At 39.3% G+C, this 23,251-nt stretch overlaps 1 protein-coding gene across 1 annotated transcript; it reads left to right on the forward strand.

Annotated features, from left to right (window-relative positions):
* The first annotated feature begins 945 nt into the window (after positions 1–945).
* Positions 946–22,632, forward strand: si:ch211-214e3.5 (zinc finger protein 518A). The gene is made up of 3 exons (XM_010737129.3): positions 946–1,477; positions 4,574–4,652; positions 14,464–22,632. The coding sequence occupies exon 3, from the start codon at positions 14,484–14,486 to the stop codon at positions 18,648–18,650; it is 4,167 nt and encodes a 1,388-aa protein (XP_010735431.2). The 5' UTR covers positions 946–1,477; positions 4,574–4,652; positions 14,464–14,483; the 3' UTR covers positions 18,651–22,632.
* The last annotated feature ends 619 nt before the right edge of the window (positions 22,633–23,251 follow it).

Consider the following 23,251-nt stretch of genomic DNA (forward strand, 5'->3'; position numbering starts at 1 on the left):
TAATTATAGGAATTTCCTCGAAGGACTAAGATGAAATCTAAAATGGTTGTCAAAATGAACACTGGGCCATGAAATCAAAACAATGACCATTTAAAGCATTAATATTTAGAAGTTATAAGTTAAAAATTTTTTATTTTGTAAAGAGCTGTTGGGAAACCATCACCACAATGTCCATTTAGCAGCTGTTCTGGAGCTTTCTATTATATATATAGATTACATATATTCTCTCTCTGTCTCTGTATTTATCTATCTGCCCCAAATTTCTGCCTGTTAAAAGGACGTTTTCCGTCGCCATCATCAACAAGTGCTTGCTCATGGTGGAATTGTTAATATAATAATATTATAAAGAGTACGGTCTAGACCTGTTCTGTATGAAAAGTGCCATGAGATAACTTTTATTATGATATGGCGCTATATAAATAAAATTGAATTGAACTGAAAATAAAGGTGGCAGATGTAGTTTCATAGAATTTTTCATATTCTTTCTTCTGAAATGCTTAGCTTTCAAGCCATCATGGCAGAAAGTATGTAGTGCCAGCATAAATAAATAAATATCAGCTCCATGACACCCAGAAGTCCACTTTAAAAATAAAAAAAATCTATTTTCTTGTTGTTGTTGTTTTTCATTTTCCGTGTATATATGAGTAAACATGTAGAGTCTCAGATCAAATGGATATAAAGGCTGTCTACATGCTCAACCAAAACATAAAAATAGAGAGAAAGAGGAAGGGAAGCAAAAAGACACCTTTCAATCATTACTCTCTTAAGGATACAAATATACCTGATATGCACACTGGCAGGGCACAATGCTACAGTGTTGGGTGGTGACAATGTATGAGCTTCACATCCTCCATTACAGTAAGTATGTGCTTGTGTGTGCTTGTGTGTGTGTGTGTGTGTGTGTATGACATGAGAAGGGGGGGATAGACCGAGGGGTGGGGGCAAAAGGGAGAGAGACAAAGAGAAATGAATTCTAAGTATTTGAAGTTGAAGAAGAAATAATTCAGTCTCGGCGTCAACAAAGGCACATTAGCCTACATGTAACGCATTCAAGAGGAAATGGCGTATATCCGCCATTGCTGCTCATTGCTTCTTCTTCTTCCACCTAATACACACACACATACACAGGCAACGAATGACGTAAGGCTCATGCTGCGAAAACAGGGTCAGGTTCCTGTGGACGTCTCGTAAAATAGAACATATTTTGGTCAAAGTTGTTTTTTTAACTGTGTTTTCTACGAAATGTCCTTCACGGCACTAGTTTGGTATTTGACAAGCAATACATATTCATCCGCTTCTACATGAGTGTCAAGAGCACTGTAGTACCCGGATGGACTGTCATGGCCGCCGTCGCTGTGGTTCCATAGAGAGGAGAGAAGGAAGGCAAATGTTTGTGCTGTGTGTGTTTCCACCTCTGCCTCCTTTTTATAATGTCGGACGTTGACGGGACGCCGCCTGAACTTCCATCGAGTTCATAGTAAGAAACAACTCATTTTCTCGAACTTTGAATATCTTCGCGTGGGTGGGGGCTTTATTTTGGTGTAAAATAACTGCTTATTAAACTCCACACACACTAACATTGTCGCGAAGTGGCTCACGTATTTCCCACGTATCGAGATATAAATTGCCACAGTTGCATTAAAACATACCGGCGTAGTAGTGTGGAGTCTCCTTTGTTGCTGTCTGTGCACAGCCTTTAATTCTCCCACTAATGCAGCGTTCCCTCGCGTTTCCTAAACTTAGGCGACTGTGGAGCAAGTCACCCGAAAAAGTAAAAAAAACCCACAGTAAATGTCGAGTTGTGTTGTCAAGACTGAGATTCACTCATCTGCAACATGTCGTACTTGTCTCTGTGTTGTGGTACTGAGGCTGAGTGCAACTGCAGTTATGAGACGATACAACTTTTCCTCTTCATCTCCCAAGCTTTTAATTTCTGTTTCATCGAGATGGTGTGTGTGTGTGTGTGTGTGTGGCCCAGAGCAGCCTACCTGTCTGCAGTGCAGGTGTTCACTAACGTCCTGCTCAGCTTTATTACACCACATACACAGTTTTATTAGTAATAATAAGAACAGATAAGTAGGTTTATGTCTTGTATAGATGAGTTTGTTTTGAGATGTATCATTTCCATCCTGTTTCCACGTGTTATGCGTAGTGGTGATTGAAGTTTGTTAACACAGATGAAGTTGTGCCTGGTCTGAAGTGGGTGGTGCAGTTAAGTCATAAAACCGTGGCAGCCATTTTTCCCTCCAACATGGCTTCCTCCATCCACACTGTTGACAGCTGACAGAGACGTATGGAGTTGGAGGCAGATGCAGGTCTCCTCCTGTGTTTGCAGTTACTTGTGATGTTGTGTTGAGGTGGTGGTTCACGTGTTGTCTTATTAAAGAGCCTGTTGCATGTTGCTTAAATGCTGTTTGCTCTATTTGTCTTTACGTCAGGTACGTGTGGAACAGTGGAAATGTCAGGAAAGAACACTTCCTGTGCTGCTGCTCGGTTATCTCGGTGGCAGCCCGTTACTCTGTCTTTGTCATGTCATGTTTGATGGAGTTCAAAAATATGAAAACAATACTTCATACTGCTCAAACCACTTTTTTTTTTATTTTTATAAATGGCCATTTAAATTGGCTGAAGAGACTAATCATGATTTGTAAAAAAAAAAAAAAAAAAAGTAAAATTGTGATACAAAAAGTGTCTTTAATTCCCTAAAGCTAAGCTGATGTCTTCGCTTAAAAATATTAAAGGGGGATATCACATAGCCTGTTTTCACATGAAATTGTGTTTCAAGGTGTTGGAATGTGTTAAAAGTAATATAAAGCCTTTGTGGCTCCAGAGGGAGCTCTGTGTGTGACACACCCAAATATCAGAGTGAGCTGTCAGTGATCAGGTCAGTGATTAAGTTTGGCAGAGAAAAAGAGATAAAGATGATCTGTGTGCTTTTGCGCCGTTGATTGAGCTTGTCTAACCATCCACTGTGAGTCTGACAGGGTTGATGAAGTGGAGTTAGATAAAGTAAAGCAGCCACATCAGAAGCTTATTGACTGATCATTTCAGTTCCACAGTGAACACTACGTTAGTTCTGTCATGTAAGGGATTGTGACCCCGAAGGCACAGATTCTGTTCTCATGCCGTGTGTACAGCCTCGCTCACTTGCACAGGGTGTTTCCTGTCTATACTCTGATGCTGCTAATTTGAAAAGCAAATAGCAGGGGGTTATAAATATGACTGCTGCGAAGGAGCTTTAACTGGCTGCCACTGTGAAAAGCAAGTCAATAACTTCAATAAGTAATAATGACTCAATAAACCATATTATTCTGTCCCTTAGATTTTAGATTAACCCATGTATCTCTGTGTACACAACACACATACTGACAGCAGAAAGAAATACTGAATAAAAAGACTTTTGAAGTGACAAGAGCTGCAAGTTGGATGGTTTACATATCTGATCTGCCCCTGCCTATCTCAGCGTCTTACTAAAGGCTCACGTCCCGACCAGGGCGTTACGCTCCGCTCATACAAAACCGTCTAGTTGTACCCTCGCCTCTCGCAAAGCGAGGTCACTCTAAACTCTTCTCTGTGGTCGTCCCCAAATGGTGGAATGACCTACCAACGGCTACTAGAACAGCAACATCCCTTTCGACCTTTAAAAAACTTGTAAAAACCTTTCTGTTTCGAGAATGCTTCCCTGCCTAACAAAACTAACAACTACTCTGTGCTCCTTTACACCTTTCTCAGCTTAGGTCCTCCTCTGTAAGTCGCTTTGGATAAAAGCGTCTGCTAAATGTAATGTAATGTAATAATAATGTAATTTTTAAGAAGGTATAAGAAGATATTAGCAAAACCTAATCACAAGTTTGTGTGTACAGTAAGAAATAACGTTGACAGTGAGAAACATTTTTTTCATTCTCAATGGAAGTGGAATAGACTTTTAATATATAATATTTCTATGTTAAAGACTTTTGCAGCCTCCACCTGCAGTTTGTGCTCAGATGATTCTGTTTGTCGCCCTGTGGAATTTTCTTGTGAACATTGTGTTTCGCAGCCTCGAGTGTTGAATGAACTTCCCTTCTCACTAAACATTTGCAAAGCCACTTTTTAAATCCTGTATTGTTCACTACAGGCAGTGCTACATTATATTTCTTACAGCCACCTGTAGCTCAGTGGAATATTGTGACACCATTGGCAGGATTGTGTATGGCATTACCTGTGTGCATGTGCATGAGACAAATACAACAGGACTCCTGTCTTGATGTCCAATCAGTATGTCTGCAATCTGCATGGAAGATAAGATAGACTTGATCCCACACCTGGGAAATTCACTTGTCACAGCAGCTCATATACACAATAATGATATACGAGCAGAGTGACTTAAACTGCACTTTATGAGGCATGATGCTCAGCAGAGCAAGGGAGGGTTTTTCCATGTTCACAAAATTGATCAACATACAATTTATAATACTAATGAGTCAGCATTGATCATTTGCCGATCAACTATCTGTAAAACAAAGGTTGTTTTTTATCCATACACACAGAAAACACAAAAATGAAGTTTGAATTTTCTGCTTCTGTCTTCCAGGCACCGTCTCAACACTACGAGCTCCTCTTCGTTAGACACGACATGCATTAATGTTTGAGTCTTTCCTAAAGGAATACAGGTAATAACTGCTTATTCAATGTGTTTTCACCATTTATTCTTGACCTCAGCAAAGAAAGAATATATGTTTCATAAACTGACTTATTTTACTGGTTTACACATTATTTTACCTTTTTTTCAGTCTCAGATTTCTGCCAACACTCATACTCCAGTACAATGGAAGTGAATGGAATCTATTGTCTGGTGCTCATGGCATTGACAGTTTGTATTCATTAATTATTACTGAATAGAAAGTGGCCTCTGTTTAAAATTGTTGGAAATGTGTGCCACAGTTTTACTGATCTGGCTATGTCGTGCACATTTGTTTTTATTTTTGTTGCATTATGTGGTTACCAGAGGTGAAGACATGTGAGCTGATTCAACAGTGTGAACGGGATGTTCATTATTTTGTCTACCTTATTTATCTCAGTGAGGGCTGAGGAGTGAAGGCTGAATAACAGAAATGCACACGTGGACAAAAGTGTTGGTTTCTGTTAAAGAAGGAAAAACCCTAAATGGTCACTGAAATAACTTGAAACTGACAAAAGTAATAATAAATTCATAAATAAAAAATGAACTAAAAAACGAACTAATGAAAATCAGAAATTGCTTTTGAATTGTGGTCCAACAGAATCATTTAAAAAAACAAACTAATGAAACTGGCCTGGACAAAGGGTTAAAGGGTAAAAAGTAGTGACTGTGCTGTGTGGTATCATGGTTTGTACCACACTGAATATGGACCACAGAAAGCTAAGGAGAATCATGAGAGTTGTCTCAGAGATTAGAAAGGAAATCATAGACAAGCATGTTAAAGGTAAAGACTGTAAGACCATCTCCAAGCAGCTTGATGTTCCTGTAACTACAGTTGTACCGATTATTTTATTCAGAAATTTAAGATCCACAGGACTGCAGCCAACCTCTCTAGACGTGGCCGCAAGAGGAAAATTGATGACAAATTAAAGAGACAGATAATACGAATGTAACCAAAGAGCACAGAACAACTTCCAAAGAGATTAGAGGTGAACTTCAAGGTACACCATGTCAGATCACACCATCCGTCAGTGTTTGAACCAAAGTGGACTTCATGGAAGACAACGGAGGAGGCCACCACTGTTGAAAGCAAATCATAAAAAAGCGTGACTAGTATTTTCCAAAATGTATATTGACAAGCAACAAAGCTTCTGGGAGAATATCCTTTGGACAGATTAGATAAAAATTGAACTTTTTGGCAAGTCACATCAGCTCTGTGTTCACATGGAGGAGGCTCAATTATGTTCTGGAGCTGGCTTGCTGCATCTGGCGCAGGGTATCTTGAATCTGTGCAGGGCACAATGAAATCTTAAGACTATAAAGGCAATCTGATGTCCAGTGTCAAGGCCAACTCACACCGGACGCGGAACGGAAGCGGAACGGCACCGCCACGGTCACCGTAGCAAATAGAAGCCAGTCTAGTCAATGAGAGCACTCACACAGGGCGCGGCTCAGAAGCCCACGCCACGGCGCAAGCTTTCCGTAGCATTTCTATTTTTGCTGCGAGCCGCTGCTAAACCTCGTAAATTTCAACAGAGCACTGCGCACCAGACAGGAAATCCGACACAGAATCAACGTAATAAACTTCCGCCCCCTTTCAAAATAAAACACAATACGCAATTCATGTAGCTTTTTACAACTTCACATCAACGTTATGTGATGACCGGTGGCACCAGGTGATCAAAGATCGATCAAAGGGTCTCAACATGAACGACGAGAGACTAATTGTTGAAGTGGAACAACACACAATCATTTCTGACACAACAGATGCTTTTTATAATCTCCTCCACGTCGGAGAAGCAAAGTCAGCTGTTTGTTGTTGTTGTTTTCTTTATACACTGTTTATCGCGAGGTCTCGGGTATGTCCAGGATTCTCGCGTGATCTCGTGATCTCACGTGAATACGGCCGGCTCGCTCCGTTCCGTGGCTGATACGCGTCCGGTGTGAGTTGACGCCAGGCAAAGGACCGTTCCGCTGCCGTTCCGCCTCCTGTGTGAGTCCCGTGTCAGAAAGCTTGGTCTCAGTCACAGGTCATCGGCCCTCCAACAGAATAATGACCCAAAACAAACAGCTAAAAACACTCAAGAATGGCTAAGAGCAAAACCTTGGACTATTCTGAAGTGGCCTTCTGGAAATAGCACCCTTGAAACAGTTGAAGCAGTTTGCGCATGAGGAGTGGGCCAAAATACCTGTTGACAGGTGCAGAAGTCTCATTGAGAGTTACAGAAATCACTTGATTTCAGTGATTCTGTCAAAAGGTTGTTCAACAAAATATTAAGTTCAGGGTACCATCATTTTTTGTTCAGGCCAATTTCATGTTGTTTTTTAAAATGATTCTGTTGAGCCACAAGTCAAAAGCAAGGTATTTTACAACAGTTCATTTTCAGTCAGTTTTATTTATTTTTACTTTTGTCATTTTCAAGTTATTTCAGTGACCATTGTGGGTTTTTCTTTCTTTAACGGAGGGGTACCAACAATTTTGTCCACGTGTGCACCTCTGAAACTAACAATGCAGTGCCGTCTTAAGCAAAGTGACAGTGGTGTGATTAGTAACAGCAGGGTGTGTGTGTGTGTGTGTGTGTGTGTGTGTGTGTGTGTGTAAGTGCTGTTGTGTATTACTACACATTTGAGGTGTAATACACAACAGCTCAAAATAAACAGGATGGACAGAAGGTGTCAGGTCATGGATCAGATCCCATCCCTTCAGTCAAGGAGGAATTTCTTTCTAGCAAGTTTCCAGCTAAGCGACCAGCTCAAAGGGAGGAAGGGACAGAGATCAGGGGTGAAGGTCAATGTCATGTCATGTAGAGCTTGAGGCATACTCTGTTAAAGTGATTCAAGCAAGCAAATGATAGGCAGTCTCTAAACTTTTCTTTTCAGAATACATACTTATACTCTGTGTTGCTCTAAAGTGTCAGACTAATTATTTAATAAGTTAGAGACTCAAGAGCATTCTGATCAGTGAGATCTGATTCTGTGAGCAGGCAACGTTTGTTACTTCTGGCTACACTGACAACAGTGGTGTGTAGACACGGTTGACGTAATGTCTCATTATCTTCATTTATTTATGTATTTAGTAGGGCTGTCAATCGATTAAAAAAAATTAACTAATTAATCGCAAAAAATTCTGTAATTAATCGCGATTAATCGCGATTAATCTATCAATAAATTTATCAATAAATTAAATGCATTTTTCTGAGACTGAAGCTTATAATGAATATTTATTTATGTAAAATGATCAAATTAATTTAGAATAAACACAGAGAAGGTATATTTAAATTCATTTATTTTATTGGCTTAAGGTGCACATATGCACAGTGCAAACAGAAAAAAGCCAGAATGAGGAAATATACACTCCTGTAGTGTAGACTGGCGAGGTCCCGTGGAGGTAATTTCAGCAGGGTGTTTTGCTTTGAGGTGATATGTTAAAGTCGTGTTACTTCTGTGGAATTTAAATTCGGCTTTGCAAACTGTGCAAATTACCTTGTTTTTGTCCAACGAACCGTCGGGCAACTTTTAAAAAGAAATGTTCCCCCTAAAAGTCCTTATCCATCTTTCCGCCATAGACTCTCCTTTAGTTAGGATAGATCATAGACATATACACAGACTCTCCTTTAGTTAGGATAGATCATAGACATATATACATAGACTCTCCTTTAGTTAGGATAGATCATAGACATATACACAGACTCTCCTTTAGTTAGGATAGATCATAGACATATATACATAGACTCTCCTTTAGTTAGGATAGATCATAGACATATACACAGACGCCTCATTGAGCAGGTTGGTCCGTTGCTGCGATACGTTAACTTGTCCGCCATATTGGATGTGGCAGATCTGCCCGTAAACTAAAACAAGCAGGGCCGGTTTTAGCTATGGGCAATGTGGGCAACCGCCCAGGGCGCAGTCTCCGTGAGGGCTTTAAGTTAATGCCTCTTATACACCCATTCACAAACACACTAATATATCTGGGAAACAAAGCTCTACTTTGCCACATCCAAAATGGCGGCCGCCACCGGAAGTAAACAAAACCGCGTTAATTGCGTTAATTTTTTTTAACGCGTTAACTGTTTAAAATTAATCGACAAAATTAACGCGTTAATTTTGACAGCACTAGTATTTAGTTATTGTAAGATACAAACAACAGCATTTCCTCTAAAGCTGCGGTCACACTACATGACTTTCAGAGTCGTCTGACCTCTTCACACGTCACATCCTTCTATTTTGCGGTTTGCACGCTCCATGAGCAATCAGCGTCATTAATTCACACATTTCAAGAGCTTTCACAAGGAGTAATCCCCTTTATGCAAACTGTGTTTGATCAGGAGTTGTTAATAACACTAATAATTACACATCATGTTGAATTAGGAAAGTAGTATAAAAAAATCTTTAGAAACTCAAGATAAAGGATGTCATGTCGATGGTCTTCGTGTGAATTCAGCATCATTATAATTATGGAACAATTATCCTATCTTTATTCCAGAGCGTAGATTTTCAGTTTCAGAGCATGACTTTATTCCTTTTCAGTGACACAGCTCCTTCTCTTGCTCAGATTAATTCTCATGCTCACATTTTGTGCTGATTTCTGCTGCTTTCTTTTAAAATGTCTGCTTGAACTCAAAAATCTCATGCTCACATTTCTTCTTCTTGGACACAAACATTTCGCTCGCACTCAAATATGTCCTGTGCGCACTCAGATCTAAAGCTGATTCTCTTATTGAAATGTTTAACAAGAGATGATGGGTAAATAGGCTAGGCTACGTAATTTAAAAGGTATAATGAAAAATACGCTATGATGTTAATGATTTTTAGCATAACATTGGTGCATGTAATGCAGTGCATTATCTTCATCTACTACTAATTAGTTAGCCTATTTACGTTGACACCCGGGGGTCAAAGCCAGGGGGCGCATAATTAGGTTAGTGTTGGGTCTGTGTATGTTTTGGTCATTGGATCCGTTCGGAAAAGGATATTAAAAAACAAAAAAAATTGTGGTTATTTGATTTTCATTTTAAAATTAAAATAAAAAAATCAAGATATTTTCTTTATCAGGGTCAAGAAATACATACAACAAAAAAAACTTAACAAATTGGTTTTCATTTCCTGTTTCTAAAAACAAAAGATAAAATCTTTGGAAGGCTCCTGTTTATTCATATGAGGATAGTGCTGTGTATATGAGGGAGAATTTTGCCGCTGCTGTGAAAGATGATGGACATGGATCAGTACACTGTTTTTTGAAACGATAAAAGAGTGTACTGAAGAGGACATGACTGCAGAACAACAAAGCCGCATATTTCAGGTAAAAACTAAAAATAACTACATATAATCAGGAATTTTACCTCTTATTGTTATTATTATTCTTTCTCTCATATTCTTAGAATTAGATATGTTTGAGGCATGTGTGAGCTCTCAGATTGCGTCTGAACAATTCACACAGTGTTCGGAATTATTTATTATCTCATAAGGCTTATAAAAAATAACTAGTAACTCACATATAGGCTACGTTGGTGATGGACGCCTAACAGTAACTCCAGCACCCGCCTACTGATTTTTGTTGAGAAATATAAGCATATTAACATGCTCTGTGGTCAGACGCAAGCGAGGCCTGGTGACCGTCAGTCAAGCAGCCGAAAACACCCATTCTGAGGGGACTGACATTACCAGGATGCACAGGTACCTCCGAACTAACTTGGCCAGCCTGGAGAACCTTATTCCATTTACTTTCCACCAGTCTGTTGGGGTGCAATCTACAGTAGGGGTGGGGGTGTCTCTCTCAGAAAGTTCCAGTTCCGGATGCCAGTCTCACATTGAGTGAAGTATTGCTCCCCCTGGAGCAGTGCCATAACAGAGACCTGGGTGGCCGCTGCTCAAAGGTTTGCGCTCTCTTCGTTTATGTCAGACAACGCAGCCTCCTCTCCCCCAGCCTGTGGGATAGCCTCCACTGCCTCTCCCAGTTCAACCAGTTTCGCATTAGCAGCCACTCTCTGTGTCTAAGAAAGCCCAGGTGCTTGTGACGAGGGTCCAGCATTGATGAGATCATCGGGCGGATGACACAAACTCATCAGACTGAACCTGTAAATCAATAATCAGAAAAAACGCTGTATCTAAATATGCCTATTTACAAATAGCAACGCAAATAAGAGTAATGTGTTGTGGAAATCATGTCAGCTAAGTGAAAATGTTTAGCTTACATTCATTTGCTTGATGACGGAGGACCGCACTTTTGTCTTGAATTCGATGACTCCAGGCCGGTCTCCTTCTGTGCACATGAGACGGATATTGATGAGGCTCAAGGTGACGGGATAAGTGTTTGAGATGGAGGCGTCTTTCTCTGCAGACATAACCGTGGTGGCACATTTAATGCTTGACAGCACAGGCTGTGTGTCCTCTATCAGCTGCCAGTACTCCTCCTTCAACTCCAGGATCCTGGCATCTTGCAGCTTGATACTCTGACGTTAACCAGGGTCGGATGCACGTTGTTCAAGTGGTACATCAGTCGTGGAGGTGTTGTACTTATACACGGCTTCACAGTGAACTTCCTTATTTTTTTTATTCAAAATGGTTCCACGCCACACTTCGCTGTGACCTCTGCATGGTTAATTTTGAAATCTACGGAAACTCGCAGGCAGCTGTGTATACTGTTTTCTTAGTCAAATATCGCCCCCGGTTGGTAAAATGTTTCATTGCTGCCACACAGTGAAATTCATTGCATTGCTTCAAGACTCACGCTACGCAGCACAACCTTTATTTAATACAAAAGTTTTATCGATAAAAAATTCACATGATCGATACAATTCTTAACGATCAATTAACGATGATTGATTAATCATGCCCATCCCTAGTTCTGAGTTTGTCTGACCAGTTTGTTATTAATCGCCCAGCCAAATTCGATTGATTAAAAATATCAACAAGTTTATGAAATTAGATCAGGTCAGATTAGGTCAAAATCAGGTAAAAATGAATTCTCAGGTCTAGGACTGTGGGGGTGTGTCCACTGAATGCACTGAAACCACACCTACTCGTGGGAGCAATCAAGCAGCCATTTTGAAGTGACCGAAACTTGTCAGAGGAGTTCAGAAAATGACATGACTAACTTTGAAACACTCTGAGCGAGATGAATTCATCTCTATCTCTCTGCTCAAGGTGGCCTTAGCGTGTCATCGAGCCACCCTTTAAGGACCGCCCACAACATCCTGGACCCCTTTAAGGACCGCCCACAACATCCTGGACTGAAAACTGGTGAAAAACAGTTTGAACCTCTAACTCCAGATTTCAGACATATATCGTTCAAAGTCTTTTCACATGTTTTCAGCAACCATTTTCCAACATATTTAATGTGTTTTGAAGGAAACCTCAAAATTGCCTTTACACGGACTCAAGCTAACTGGTCCTCTTCAGAGTCGCTTTCTGAATGGGGAAAAAAGATGAAGAAAAGTGCAGAGCAGAGACAAGATGGGGCTGGATGACATGGCAAAAAAATCTGATCACAATCATTTATTCTCCATGAATCAATTAATATTGATGTTTATCACACTATATACCGATAATGCATTTTAAAGAGTATCCTGATAATGACTGAACCTTGAAGAAACTATAGGATTATTAGGATCATTAGTTTAGACTAACACAGAAAAGAGGAGGATAGTAAGCATTTAAATGTGACTGACTGACATGACTAAAAGAATATATCACATCTAAATGTGAACCTTTTAAATTTGCAAACACACCATCTGCATCAACTAAACAAGTTATCTTGTCTTATTTATTATAATAATGCTGTGGCTGCTGGGATAGAACCTTTTAGCAGCTGATGTTATTGTGTTGGTTTGGCACCGAACAACAGCATACAGTATTTTGCTGACTGTCTTAATCTGCACTTCATTACTTTTGAGATATCCAAACCATATCAATGGCAGAATGGCCAAAGATTGTGTTCTGCTTATTCAACAGGTGTTTGATAAATTGATCATACTGTCTCCCCTTTATTGCACTTCTTGATTATGAGGAGTGTCTTCACAGACTCCAGTAAAATGTATCTTAAAGCCTGTTCTATCCCCTCAACTGTGAGTTCTGCTCTGAAGCTGTCTGTGGAGGAGGAGCCTGGCCTTGCCCTAATGCAAACAGGCAGTGACACGGAGACAGCCCCTCACTTCCACTCATCTTTCTCATTCTCACTGCTGCTGTGTGAGAGACTACTAGATCTTTCTATATCGAGAAAAAGTTCATCATTGTTAGTGACCTAAATTATATCACAATCTTCTATCAAGATCGTTTTATCACCCAGCCCCTGAAACAGAAGTCGGTGTGTTTGTTTTTCAGTAAGTGGTGGAGAAGGGGAAAAAGTGTGTTCCTCTGTGGTGTTAAACATTCTGTCTCCTGTTATGGTGTAAATGCTGTGGGGTGCAGGACTATGTATAAAATGGTAGGTCTGTGTATAAAATGTGGAAATTTAAAACTAGCCATAAGATGGCAAAAATGTAGTATAGTTACTTTTTCTCTCTATCCAGCTAAAGTATAGCAATATCCCGTGTTCACACAGAAAGTCAGAACTGGCTTGGACATCATTTAGTCTGTAGACTGGAGCTTTGTAATTTAAAATCTGTTTTTAACTAGATACAGTCATAACAAACACTTGCTGAGCGTTATAAGAGGAATTTAGTGTGGTACACTTAAACTCAAATCACGTGGAGAAGCTGTGGTATCCTAAAAAAACTGAAAGACACAAATCAATTGCAGATCTTCAAGATCCTCAAGTGTAATCAATGATTGTATTAATATTATTCAGTGTTTTGAATACACCAAATCAGGTATTGTGGAGTGCAGGGTTGTGCAGGGGTATGGGTGTGTTAATGCAGTGAAAGAATCCTAAAATATTGGCTTCACCCTCTCTTCACTTGACCACAGCTGTTCTCTCCCATCCACCCCAGTGTGACAGCAGGTCGCATTTCTACAAAAGCATTTGTTTCTACATCCCATGCAGCCACCACTGCTGTAGCCTAAATGCCACCACTTAAATCCTCCAAGGCAAATGTACTTTGTGACTTTGAGCTATACAAATTGAATTGAATTAAATGAATGGGAGGGCAATGCCTAATTTAGTCTGCTAAAATAAGTGATACTGTCAGAAGTATACACCTAAAGTCATAATTAGAAGTCTGTCAACTCCAATACTGTGGTAATAAAAGTGAGTTGAATATAGACAGTATATAGGTGTATGGTGTGAAAACTAATATCTTACACTATAATCACTGCTTGTTCAGTTTGTTGTGTACAGCTTAAGTTTGTGACCAGACACCATTGTTTTGCTCAAGTTGTTTAGCTTTATCTGTTTGTGGTGAATTACTCTTAGTACATTGTATTACTACCTCTTTGTTGCTCCACTTCTGCCACTACCACTACTGTTTTTCTCCAAGGCCAAAGATCTAAGCCAGCCAGGTCTTTATGTATTTTTTACATCATGAACAACTTACTAAGTGGATTATGTTATGGCCTCACAATATATAGCATCTGAGGTATGAAATTGTATCTACTGTTTTTGTCCTGTCCTGTTTTTTTATTTTTATAAAAGTGTTAATTTCCTCTTATCAAGATGCCCCGCCTCTGCTATTAAATACAACACCAAACCCTGTGTGGTTTGAGTTGCCATGAAATCATGATGAACATGATCAGCACTAGCTCTGTACAGTTCATTATACATCAGTATTATTTGTCTGCTCTACAGCAATGTTCAGTGCATTTAGAATAAGTGGCATACTTCTTCCTGTATTAATGAAAAGCACATTTGATTTGTTCTCTTACAGATATCTGCAGGTTTACAATTATGGAAGAAGACCTCACAATACCTCATGATTCTGCCAAAAACTGCAACATATCAGTAACGGAGGATGAAAAAGAAAAGGTAAAGGACTTTGTGTATAAGCATTTCAGAGAAGTGACAGATGGGTCACTCTTCAATAATGCAGAAGAATCTTCTATTAAGGAACACGGGAGTTCCACCAAGAAAGATAAACTCTCTCTTAATAAGGGCCATTGTAGAATTCAGCAGGGGGCTGTTTTCTCTGGAAAAATTCTGAGCTTTGAATGCTCGGTGTGTAAAGATGCTTCCACATATAGCCCCAATGATCTCCTCAAACATTTTCGAGCAGCTCATAAAGGAACACTTCCGACATACCCTTGTGACCTGTGCAGTTTTGTCACACACGAATTCCCTGCTCTTCAACGGCATCGGATTGAGCACAGGAATACTTTGGTTACATGTGAGCTCTGCAATGATGATGTTCAGTACTCTCTGCTTTTGCTCACTAGACACTACATAATGTGTCACAGTCTAAATGGACATTTCAACTGTGACTGGTGTGAGTTTACTACGGTGGATGCAGGTACATTTGTCCAGCACATCCATCATCATAATGAGAATCATTGGAAGTGTTCAAAATGCAGACATATCAGCTTGACCGAAGAGGATCACCAAAAGCATACTAAAGCTCACTCGGGTACATTCCCCTTTAGTTGTCAGATGTGTGGATATGGTGCAGCAAGAAACGAGTACCTTAAAACACACATGACAGCTGTTCACAAAGAGGAGATGGAGAGAAGGAATGCATGGAAGGGTATAGAGGACAGTGGCACTCCAGCAAACTCATCTGCAAGCTTAAAACATTTGTTAAAAAAGAGTGGTGAATCGCAGGAGGCTCAGAGGGTATCAAAATTGAACTGTCTTTCTGGGAGTTTACCAAACCAAAATGGCAGGTTAATCAAACCAGAGATATCCTTAGAGGAGGTCCATCATGTTGCAGATGGGAATCTAGCAAAAAAAGACAACAAAATTTGGAGCAAAGCCTCTCATAATTCAGAGCAGTCAATGCCAGTAATGTTACAGGAGTGTGACAACTCTGCAATTTCTGATGCTGTAAGTCACACCAATCCTAATGGACTGACTGTTCTGATGGTTAAGAACAAAATCTCTCTTCCCCCAAACTGTACAACCAAAGTGATGGGATTCAAGATGGTTGATGGGAAAAAACATTTAGTTCTCAAAGTAATACCAGCAGCAAAGCAAGACTCATCTACTCAGAACCAATCTTTGGTTGAAGATGTGGGCTCCTCAGCACCAAATCCTTTGTCGGATAGAAGTAAAATCACTGAGAATGGGGAATGCTCTGATAGCAAGAGCTCAACGTCACATTGCTTTGCCGTTTCTCCAAGAAGTGGATCTTGCATACAGATGGATCAAGACGATATTATGGCAGTAAAAGTAAAGATTGAGGAGGAAGAAACCTCTGTTTGCAACCTTGATTCCAGCCTGCATAGAGATGATGTTGAGCAAGAAACTAATCCTTTACTAAATAGATCTTCAACATGTGCAGACACATTATATCCAATGGCAAATGAGTATGATCACATGGCTGACCAAAGTCATCCACGTCAAGCAACTTCTTCAGAGAAGAGTGGTTTTGATAGTAACTCAGTCTCTGCAACATTCAACTCTGATGCAACCAGTTATTGTGGTTTTAATAGCAGTAATACTTCAGCAATGTGTTCTGGCAAAGTCATTGGTTTATCTTCACCTTCAAAAGTTACTCAGGAAACACTGCTTTCCAAACAAGTCTCCCAAAAAACTGTTGAGAACTGTGGGGCTGCAGATGAGTTATCGATGGCTGAAACAGAAACAGACACACCCACTGACAAACACAAGTGGAACTCTTCTTTTCACACGATAGAAAATGATAACCAGTCTTCTCAGAGTACACCAGAAAAGGGCAATCTAGATAGGGTCACAACTAAGATTAAACATAAAAATGGCCAGAAAAACTTTAAAAAGCTTTTGACAAATCCATCACCTCCATCAGAGTCATCCCCACACACTCCCGGTAACTGCAGAGAAAGTGCCATGGGCTCAGAAAATTGCACACAAAATTCACCAAACCAAGAAGTATTTACTTTTCACAATTATTCTAAGGAAACATTCAACACCTCACCTAACACTACACAAAACTTTGAGAATATGTATGAACATTCAGCAGACAAAGAAAGCATTTGCGAATCATCGCACTTTAGCTTAACATTGGCAGAGTCTCCAGAATCATTCACAGAAAGTGGTAATGGAGACGAGTTAACTCTGGACGGCATGAAGAAACTGTCAGATAGTGATTTCGAAGTTAATGAATGCACAGCTGATGACCCTCTCACTGAGGATGAAAATCCTGAGTCAGTGCTCCAAGACTTCAATATTATTAAAATTGAAGATGAGACCATTCCAATATCCAAAAAACAGCCAGAAACAAAGAATAGTGCAACTTCCTTGGGTAGTTTTGTGGAGGAACACTCAGATGCAATCATTACCCAACAACTTAATAAGGAAAGAATTGGATCTTCAAGCAATGATTCTTCAAAACAAACAAAAACGACTCTACGAATTCTTCAATTACCAGAGGGTAAGCAGCCAGTGCTCTTGAGGACTACTGAGAATCGATTTGCCATGCCAGTGCAGGTCAAAGCCACTCCAGGTTTCAAACTAATAACTAATTCTGCAAATCCCCAGATCAATGTATCTTACATGACACCAGGGTCAGAAAGATCAGGTAACCCTACTGGCCTAACCCTTACTCCAAACAGCAGGAGGATAGGTGTATCAGCAGCACCAAAGGCAGGAGCTGCTGAAAAAGGGACGACCCTTCTCTCTGCTGTTCAACCAGGTGTTGGCACCACTTCAAATCACTACTTAATCAACAGCCCAGGTTTTAAGGGTCCTGTACTATTTTCAAGCACTCCACATAATGCCCCTACAGATAAAACCGCAAAGGCACAGCCAACTTGCTACTTGGTACAGAGGTCTGTTCCATTTGTTCAGACCCCAAGTACTCCTGGCCTCAGACTGGCAAGTACACAACTCCCACTGAACTCAAGGCCAGTTCTAGCCATGCCAGTGAGCTCTGCGGACAAACCTAGCACTCTGCAGACTGGTCGACAGGCATTCTTGCTTCGATACATTTCTCCACCAAAATCAGGCCTACTGTTGAACAACCAAGACACAAAGACTGGGACTCAGTGTAACCAAACCAATGAAACTACTGGGAACAAGGTAATATTTAAAATCGTCACTCCTACCGGTAGCATTCTTACAAGCGGCGCTCCCACCTCAAGCAATCAACCTTTGTTTCTGGCCACCAGACCTCAGACCCAGTGTTTTCTGGTGTCATCAAACAAAACAAATGCAAGTGTCTCCAATGGACTAAAGAAATTGATCACCATACAAAATACTGCACAGAAAGATGTCAAGGAATCTTGCATTTCACCCTCTCAGATGAATGTAAAGGTACCAACATGTGAAGTGGAGAAACCTATTCTAGCCCCAAGGCCAATACGGCCTCCAAGCCAAAGGAAACGGCGCAGGAAACCATTATTTGATGAGCTTCCAGCAACGGTGCATAAAGCTAGAAGACTCTCAAATAAAGTACTGACTGAGAAAGAGACTACTGTGTTATGGGAGCCTGTAGCCAAAGACGTAGAAAGGACATTAAGACTTGCCCCATTCACTTCTCTACAGCAGGTCAAATGCCCTCGTAGATACCAACCTGTCGTGGTGCTTAATCATCCAGATGCTGACATTCCAGAGGTGGCCAATATCATGAAAGTAGTTAACAGGTATAAAGGTGCTGTTACTAAGGTCTCTCTGTCTCAGAAAACAGTCCAAGCGCTCTGTGCTCAAGGGATGAATTCCTTGACCAAAGGTGCATCACCTCACAGTGATGATCCAAGCCCTCGGCCAGTTCGGAGTTCTGTCCGAGAGCGTTTCCTCCTGAAAATGAAGCTACGAAAAAAGAGCAAAAAAAAGTACGAAGTAGTCGAAACTTCGGGTTGTAGACAAGAACCTGTGGTGTTTGACTGCTGGTTTTGTGGTCGGCCCTTCAACAGCCAAGAAGATTGGATTGGCCACGGGCAGCGGCACCTCATGGAGGCAACTAGAGACTGGAATAAACTGTTCTGAAAGTTTTCCATCACCTTAAATGGGTTCATATTCTGCCATTTTTAAGGTGGAACAAATGGTTGAAGTTGTATATTTTTTAATGACCTTCCACTATACATTTTGTTCAATTTCTTTTCCTGTAAATATATATTCTTAAGTGAATCATAGTTTATCTTTTCATAGGTGCATATTCTGGTAAATTATGTACTGCAAGTATGGTTTTTATATCATGCATGCACAGGTCAGATTGAGCTGTGAAAATGGTACACTGTAATTGGAGTTATTGTTAGAGGACTAGCTGAAAGAGGGCACAATGTCAGCAACGGTTGTATGCAGAGTTGGTTTAAATTACTCAGGTGATTTCATATTAATCTGGTTTGTCATTTTTGCTCATAAATTTCAAAAAGCATAGGCCTAGTTTAAGGGACTTTTGTATCTTTTATTACCCTGCACGAGGACAGGCAAACTGTATTTGTATAGCTTAATTCTAAAGCTTGTAGACAAATTATTTTGCGCTTGTAATTAAAAAAAATGTTCTGGTCCAAATTATTCCTTTTTGTATGATGTTTTAATTAAATGGGATATAGTTTTACACGGTTTCCTTGTCAGGACTTTGTCAACTTGTAGCATGCATTTGACTACAGTTAAGATTTTTCACAGTAATTTCTTTGGTCTGCCTAGTGTTGCTGATGGATGGTTTTATAAAATACTTTTGCAGAAAAGAGAAATCCTGTATCAGTTACATAGGGATGTTGTCATGGCTCTCTGTCAGTACTTGAAAATTTTCGATCAGCCCATTTTACACTCTATGCAGTTTCGATACAACGGTATTTTTGTTTGCCTGTGATCATGTTGTGAATCCACATTTGATTAACAAATTTACTGATAAATGTCAAAAAATTCCCAAAGTTGTGTTCAGATTGTAATTCTTTTGGTTGTTAAAGTGTTTATTCATTTAATGGTGCAGGATGGTAAAATCAAGAAAGACGTCATGAAAATATGTCAGAATCTGTCAGATTTGGCATTCACTTCCAAAACCTTTAGATGTCAGAGTAGAGTTGTTAATTGTGGAGGTTATGAGTAATTCTACCCCATATGTCAATAATATTAGTTAAACTAGGACTACAACTAACAATTGTTTTCTCTATTGATTTAATCTACAGATTAACTTCTTGATTAATGCTCAGCTAACTGTCAGAATATAGTGAAAAATTACACCAAGGCGTCCCTTTGTCTGACAGGCCATTATTCAGTTTATCATTGCACAGTACAGAAAAAGCAGCAAATCATCACATTTTAGAATTTTCTTTAAAAAAAATCCTTTAAATTGTCCCGTAAACACAGCTTGTGAAGTAATGGCTATATCTCAAGAAATTATGTGACAGATTTCCAATTGTTTTTATTGTCACAGACCTTGACAACAATAAACTGTAATAATTTGCCATGCTCTACAAAATAACAAAAATTTAGCTGCTTGGACCACAACGACAGCACAGCACTTTGGGAAATGGAAACGATGTTTTTGCAGCTTGAACCCGTGTTCCCGCTGCTCATGCTGATTTAGAATAAGGCGTAGTTCTGATGGGAAGAGTTGGCTGGACCACAAATCCCAAATCATTTAGTGGAACTACAAAATGTGACAGGAAAACTTTGAAACTGTACAGGAACTAGATGACGGTGTATATAAAAATGTGACAACATTTTTGACATACATTTACTTTAGAACAAAGAGCATCCATCCATAAAGCAGATAAAACAACAGGAAGGGCATTTTCATGCATTTTTAAAACTTCTCTTGCTTCAATAAAACAATGAATACATTTAGTAGTGATCTAATAGTTACTGTGATGTTTGTTTTTCATGCTCTATAGACATTTTAAGTGTAGAAGGAACCCTGAACATAACCCATGCATTTGGACCCTGCATTAACTTTTGCCTTTTATTATATTAACGTTGTACTGTAAATCTGGTCACTGTCATCAAGTCTGTACATACATTTGTTTAATGTTCATTTGAAATACCATTTTTTGGGGTTGGGTTTTAACAATTGTGTTACAGGATGATTGAAATGTGGAATGAATGTTTATTTCCATTCAATATGCAAAAATGACTGAACAATGCAAAGCCATGCTAATGTGTTTTATTTTTTCATTCAAATTGAAACAGCCAGCCACTAGTTACTGAAGGTACACTTTTCACCAGCAGTAGCTAAATGTTCATTTAGGTCAACAGCAGGGCATTTCATTCTAAATTAGGCTCATTCCCTGAAGTAAAACTCCTGTAAGTGTAGCATGAGTGGTAGCTACATTCAACTGATACTCTTGAAACCAAACATACACTCAACTTTCTCTTGGTTCACAAGATGTTCTTAAAGGAATCATTCAGCATTTTGTGGAATAAGCTTCCCCTTGTTCAGAGATTGCTCTTTGATGTTTAACCTAGCTTAGCATAAAGACTGTAAGCGGAGGGAAACGACTAGCCTGGCTCTGTCTAAAGTTAAATACAACCACCAACACTTCTAAAGATCTCTATATCTTAATTTAATTTAATTTTCTGTGCACAAGCAGTAATGTAAAAATAGGTTTTAGGGAGAGTGGGTACCACATAGTTCCAACCACAGATTGTTCCAACCCCATACTTCACAGACGAACATGTCTGATGATTGATGTCCATCTACTCATCTCACACTCCATGAGCAAAGACGCAGATTTCACAATCATTGAGCTATTCCTTTAATCAAACCATCCGAGCCAGATGCAGGAAGCTAACTTCCTTGACCATAATATTTTTTTCCCAAGACGAGTTGATTAGTTTCCTTTTTTTGTTTTCCAGCTCAGTGTAAAGCTGTTTTAAAATCTACCCTTCAGTACAATTCAAAGTGAATGTGCAAGTCTCATTAAAGTGTCCTACAGCTTCTGTTTTATGGGGGGGAAAATTATCACAGCTTGACATTCAGTCTGCAAAATGTCAAACATCATTCAAACATCTTTTCACTTTGTTTAAAGGATTAAGTTATCTCATATCTGAATATATATGTGGTTAGTATTTCTTTCTTCAAATCAAGGAATGAAATTCAAACTACATTTTAGAAACACCGTACTTTATTAAGGTTCTTATAAAGGTTCTTCCATTTAGTCTTTATGTTGAGAGATCAAGTTTGATGTTTTTTTAAAGTGAAATTTCTCATCTGCATTATAAAATGTAACAACAGAGTTTTGTGAGAGTTAATCAAATCATGACACAACTGAGTACATATTTAATGTAATAACCTAACAGTAGCATGTTGTATTAACTACTTTTCAGCCCACTGATTTTTTAACTCCCTCCCTGACACAGACAGCTTGAATTGATCCCAACCCAAATGGATGCAGACACCAAATGAAGTGCAGGTCTTCTTTTAGTTTGTTTTCGCTAGGTTCATGTTTGTTTCTGATCACATGGTTTTATTTTTTCCATGATATTTACATGAAGTGTACATTGTGAAAACATCCCTGTGTTTGTTTCCTCTTTGTTTTCTGCTTCCTCTTCGCTGCTCTCAGGCCAAAGAACTATTGGATTTTATCACAAAATTTCAGAGTATTGTTTATGGGCTTTCTAACTGTACAAATGAGTTCTGCACTGTGACCATTACAAACCACTCATTATGGGAATACGCTACTCGATCAGCTTTTGTCAGTTTATGAGCCTAAAAACATAAAGTGAACAATCATTGAAATCCATTTTAATTTAAACACAAAGAAAACTGACAGTTCACTCCATTTCGCCCCTTCAGCTGTTAAAATGATGATGATGATGCTTGAAAACAAAATAGCTGATGCGTTTCACGCCTTTGAATGCTGAACTGATCATGTAAAGTAAACCGTTCCTGTCCAGCAGGCTGTTCAATCTTTCCTCATGCTAAGTGCCTCAAATGTCCTTTGGCAGGTTGACTGTGTACTGTATTCTTTTGTTCAACGTAGTGGTGCACTCTCCTCTAATAAATGTACATACCTTATGGAAACAAGCTGGTGTTTGTTTTTTTCCACTTATAAATGATCACAAATTATGGCACACCCATTAGTGACAACATTCTTTGTTAATATTTCAATGCTTAATATAGCACAGGGGTGAAAAAAAGTTTTTTGGTCTTAAAACAAACATCCACAGGAGGGCAGCACACGACAATCTGTTAGAGGCTCCTTATGAATTTTATTCAGTTGAATCATTTGCTCTATCAGTTTTCTGTGGATATAAGTCATGTGTTATTGATGTTGGATATTGTAGATGAGTCTGAACTGAGCCTCTACAACCAGGAGTAATGAATAGGCTGAGCAATAAACCAAACATTAATATGATTTGAACACTGAATGAATGATTTGTGTAAGATCACTTCAGAATCAGGGTTATTACCATGTAGGTTTTCACTATGTGGCACTCACCTTGGTGTTTTTTGTACATATCAAACATCAAGTAAAAGTGTTAGTAAAAATAAAAGTCAAGTGACTAGCAAACATAAATTTATGTATAAAAATCCAAAAAGCTGTGCAATAATGTGCAAAGTATTCACTAGTTAGTGAGCAAAAGTTCACAGTATGCAGAATATGTAAGTGTGAAATTTGATAATCCAAAAGATGTTGTCGTTA

The sequence above is a fragment of the Larimichthys crocea genome, chromosome XVI, assembly GCF_000972845.2.
Source record: "Larimichthys crocea isolate SSNF chromosome XVI, L_crocea_2.0, whole genome shotgun sequence".
NCBI classification, from domain to species: domain Eukaryota; kingdom Metazoa; phylum Chordata; class Actinopteri; family Sciaenidae; genus Larimichthys; species Larimichthys crocea.

Coding starts and splice junctions, on each gene's coding strand:
- si:ch211-214e3.5 (XM_010737129.3), top strand. CDS start 14,484: ATGGAAGAAGACCTCACAATACCTCATGATTCTGCCAAAAACTGCAAC.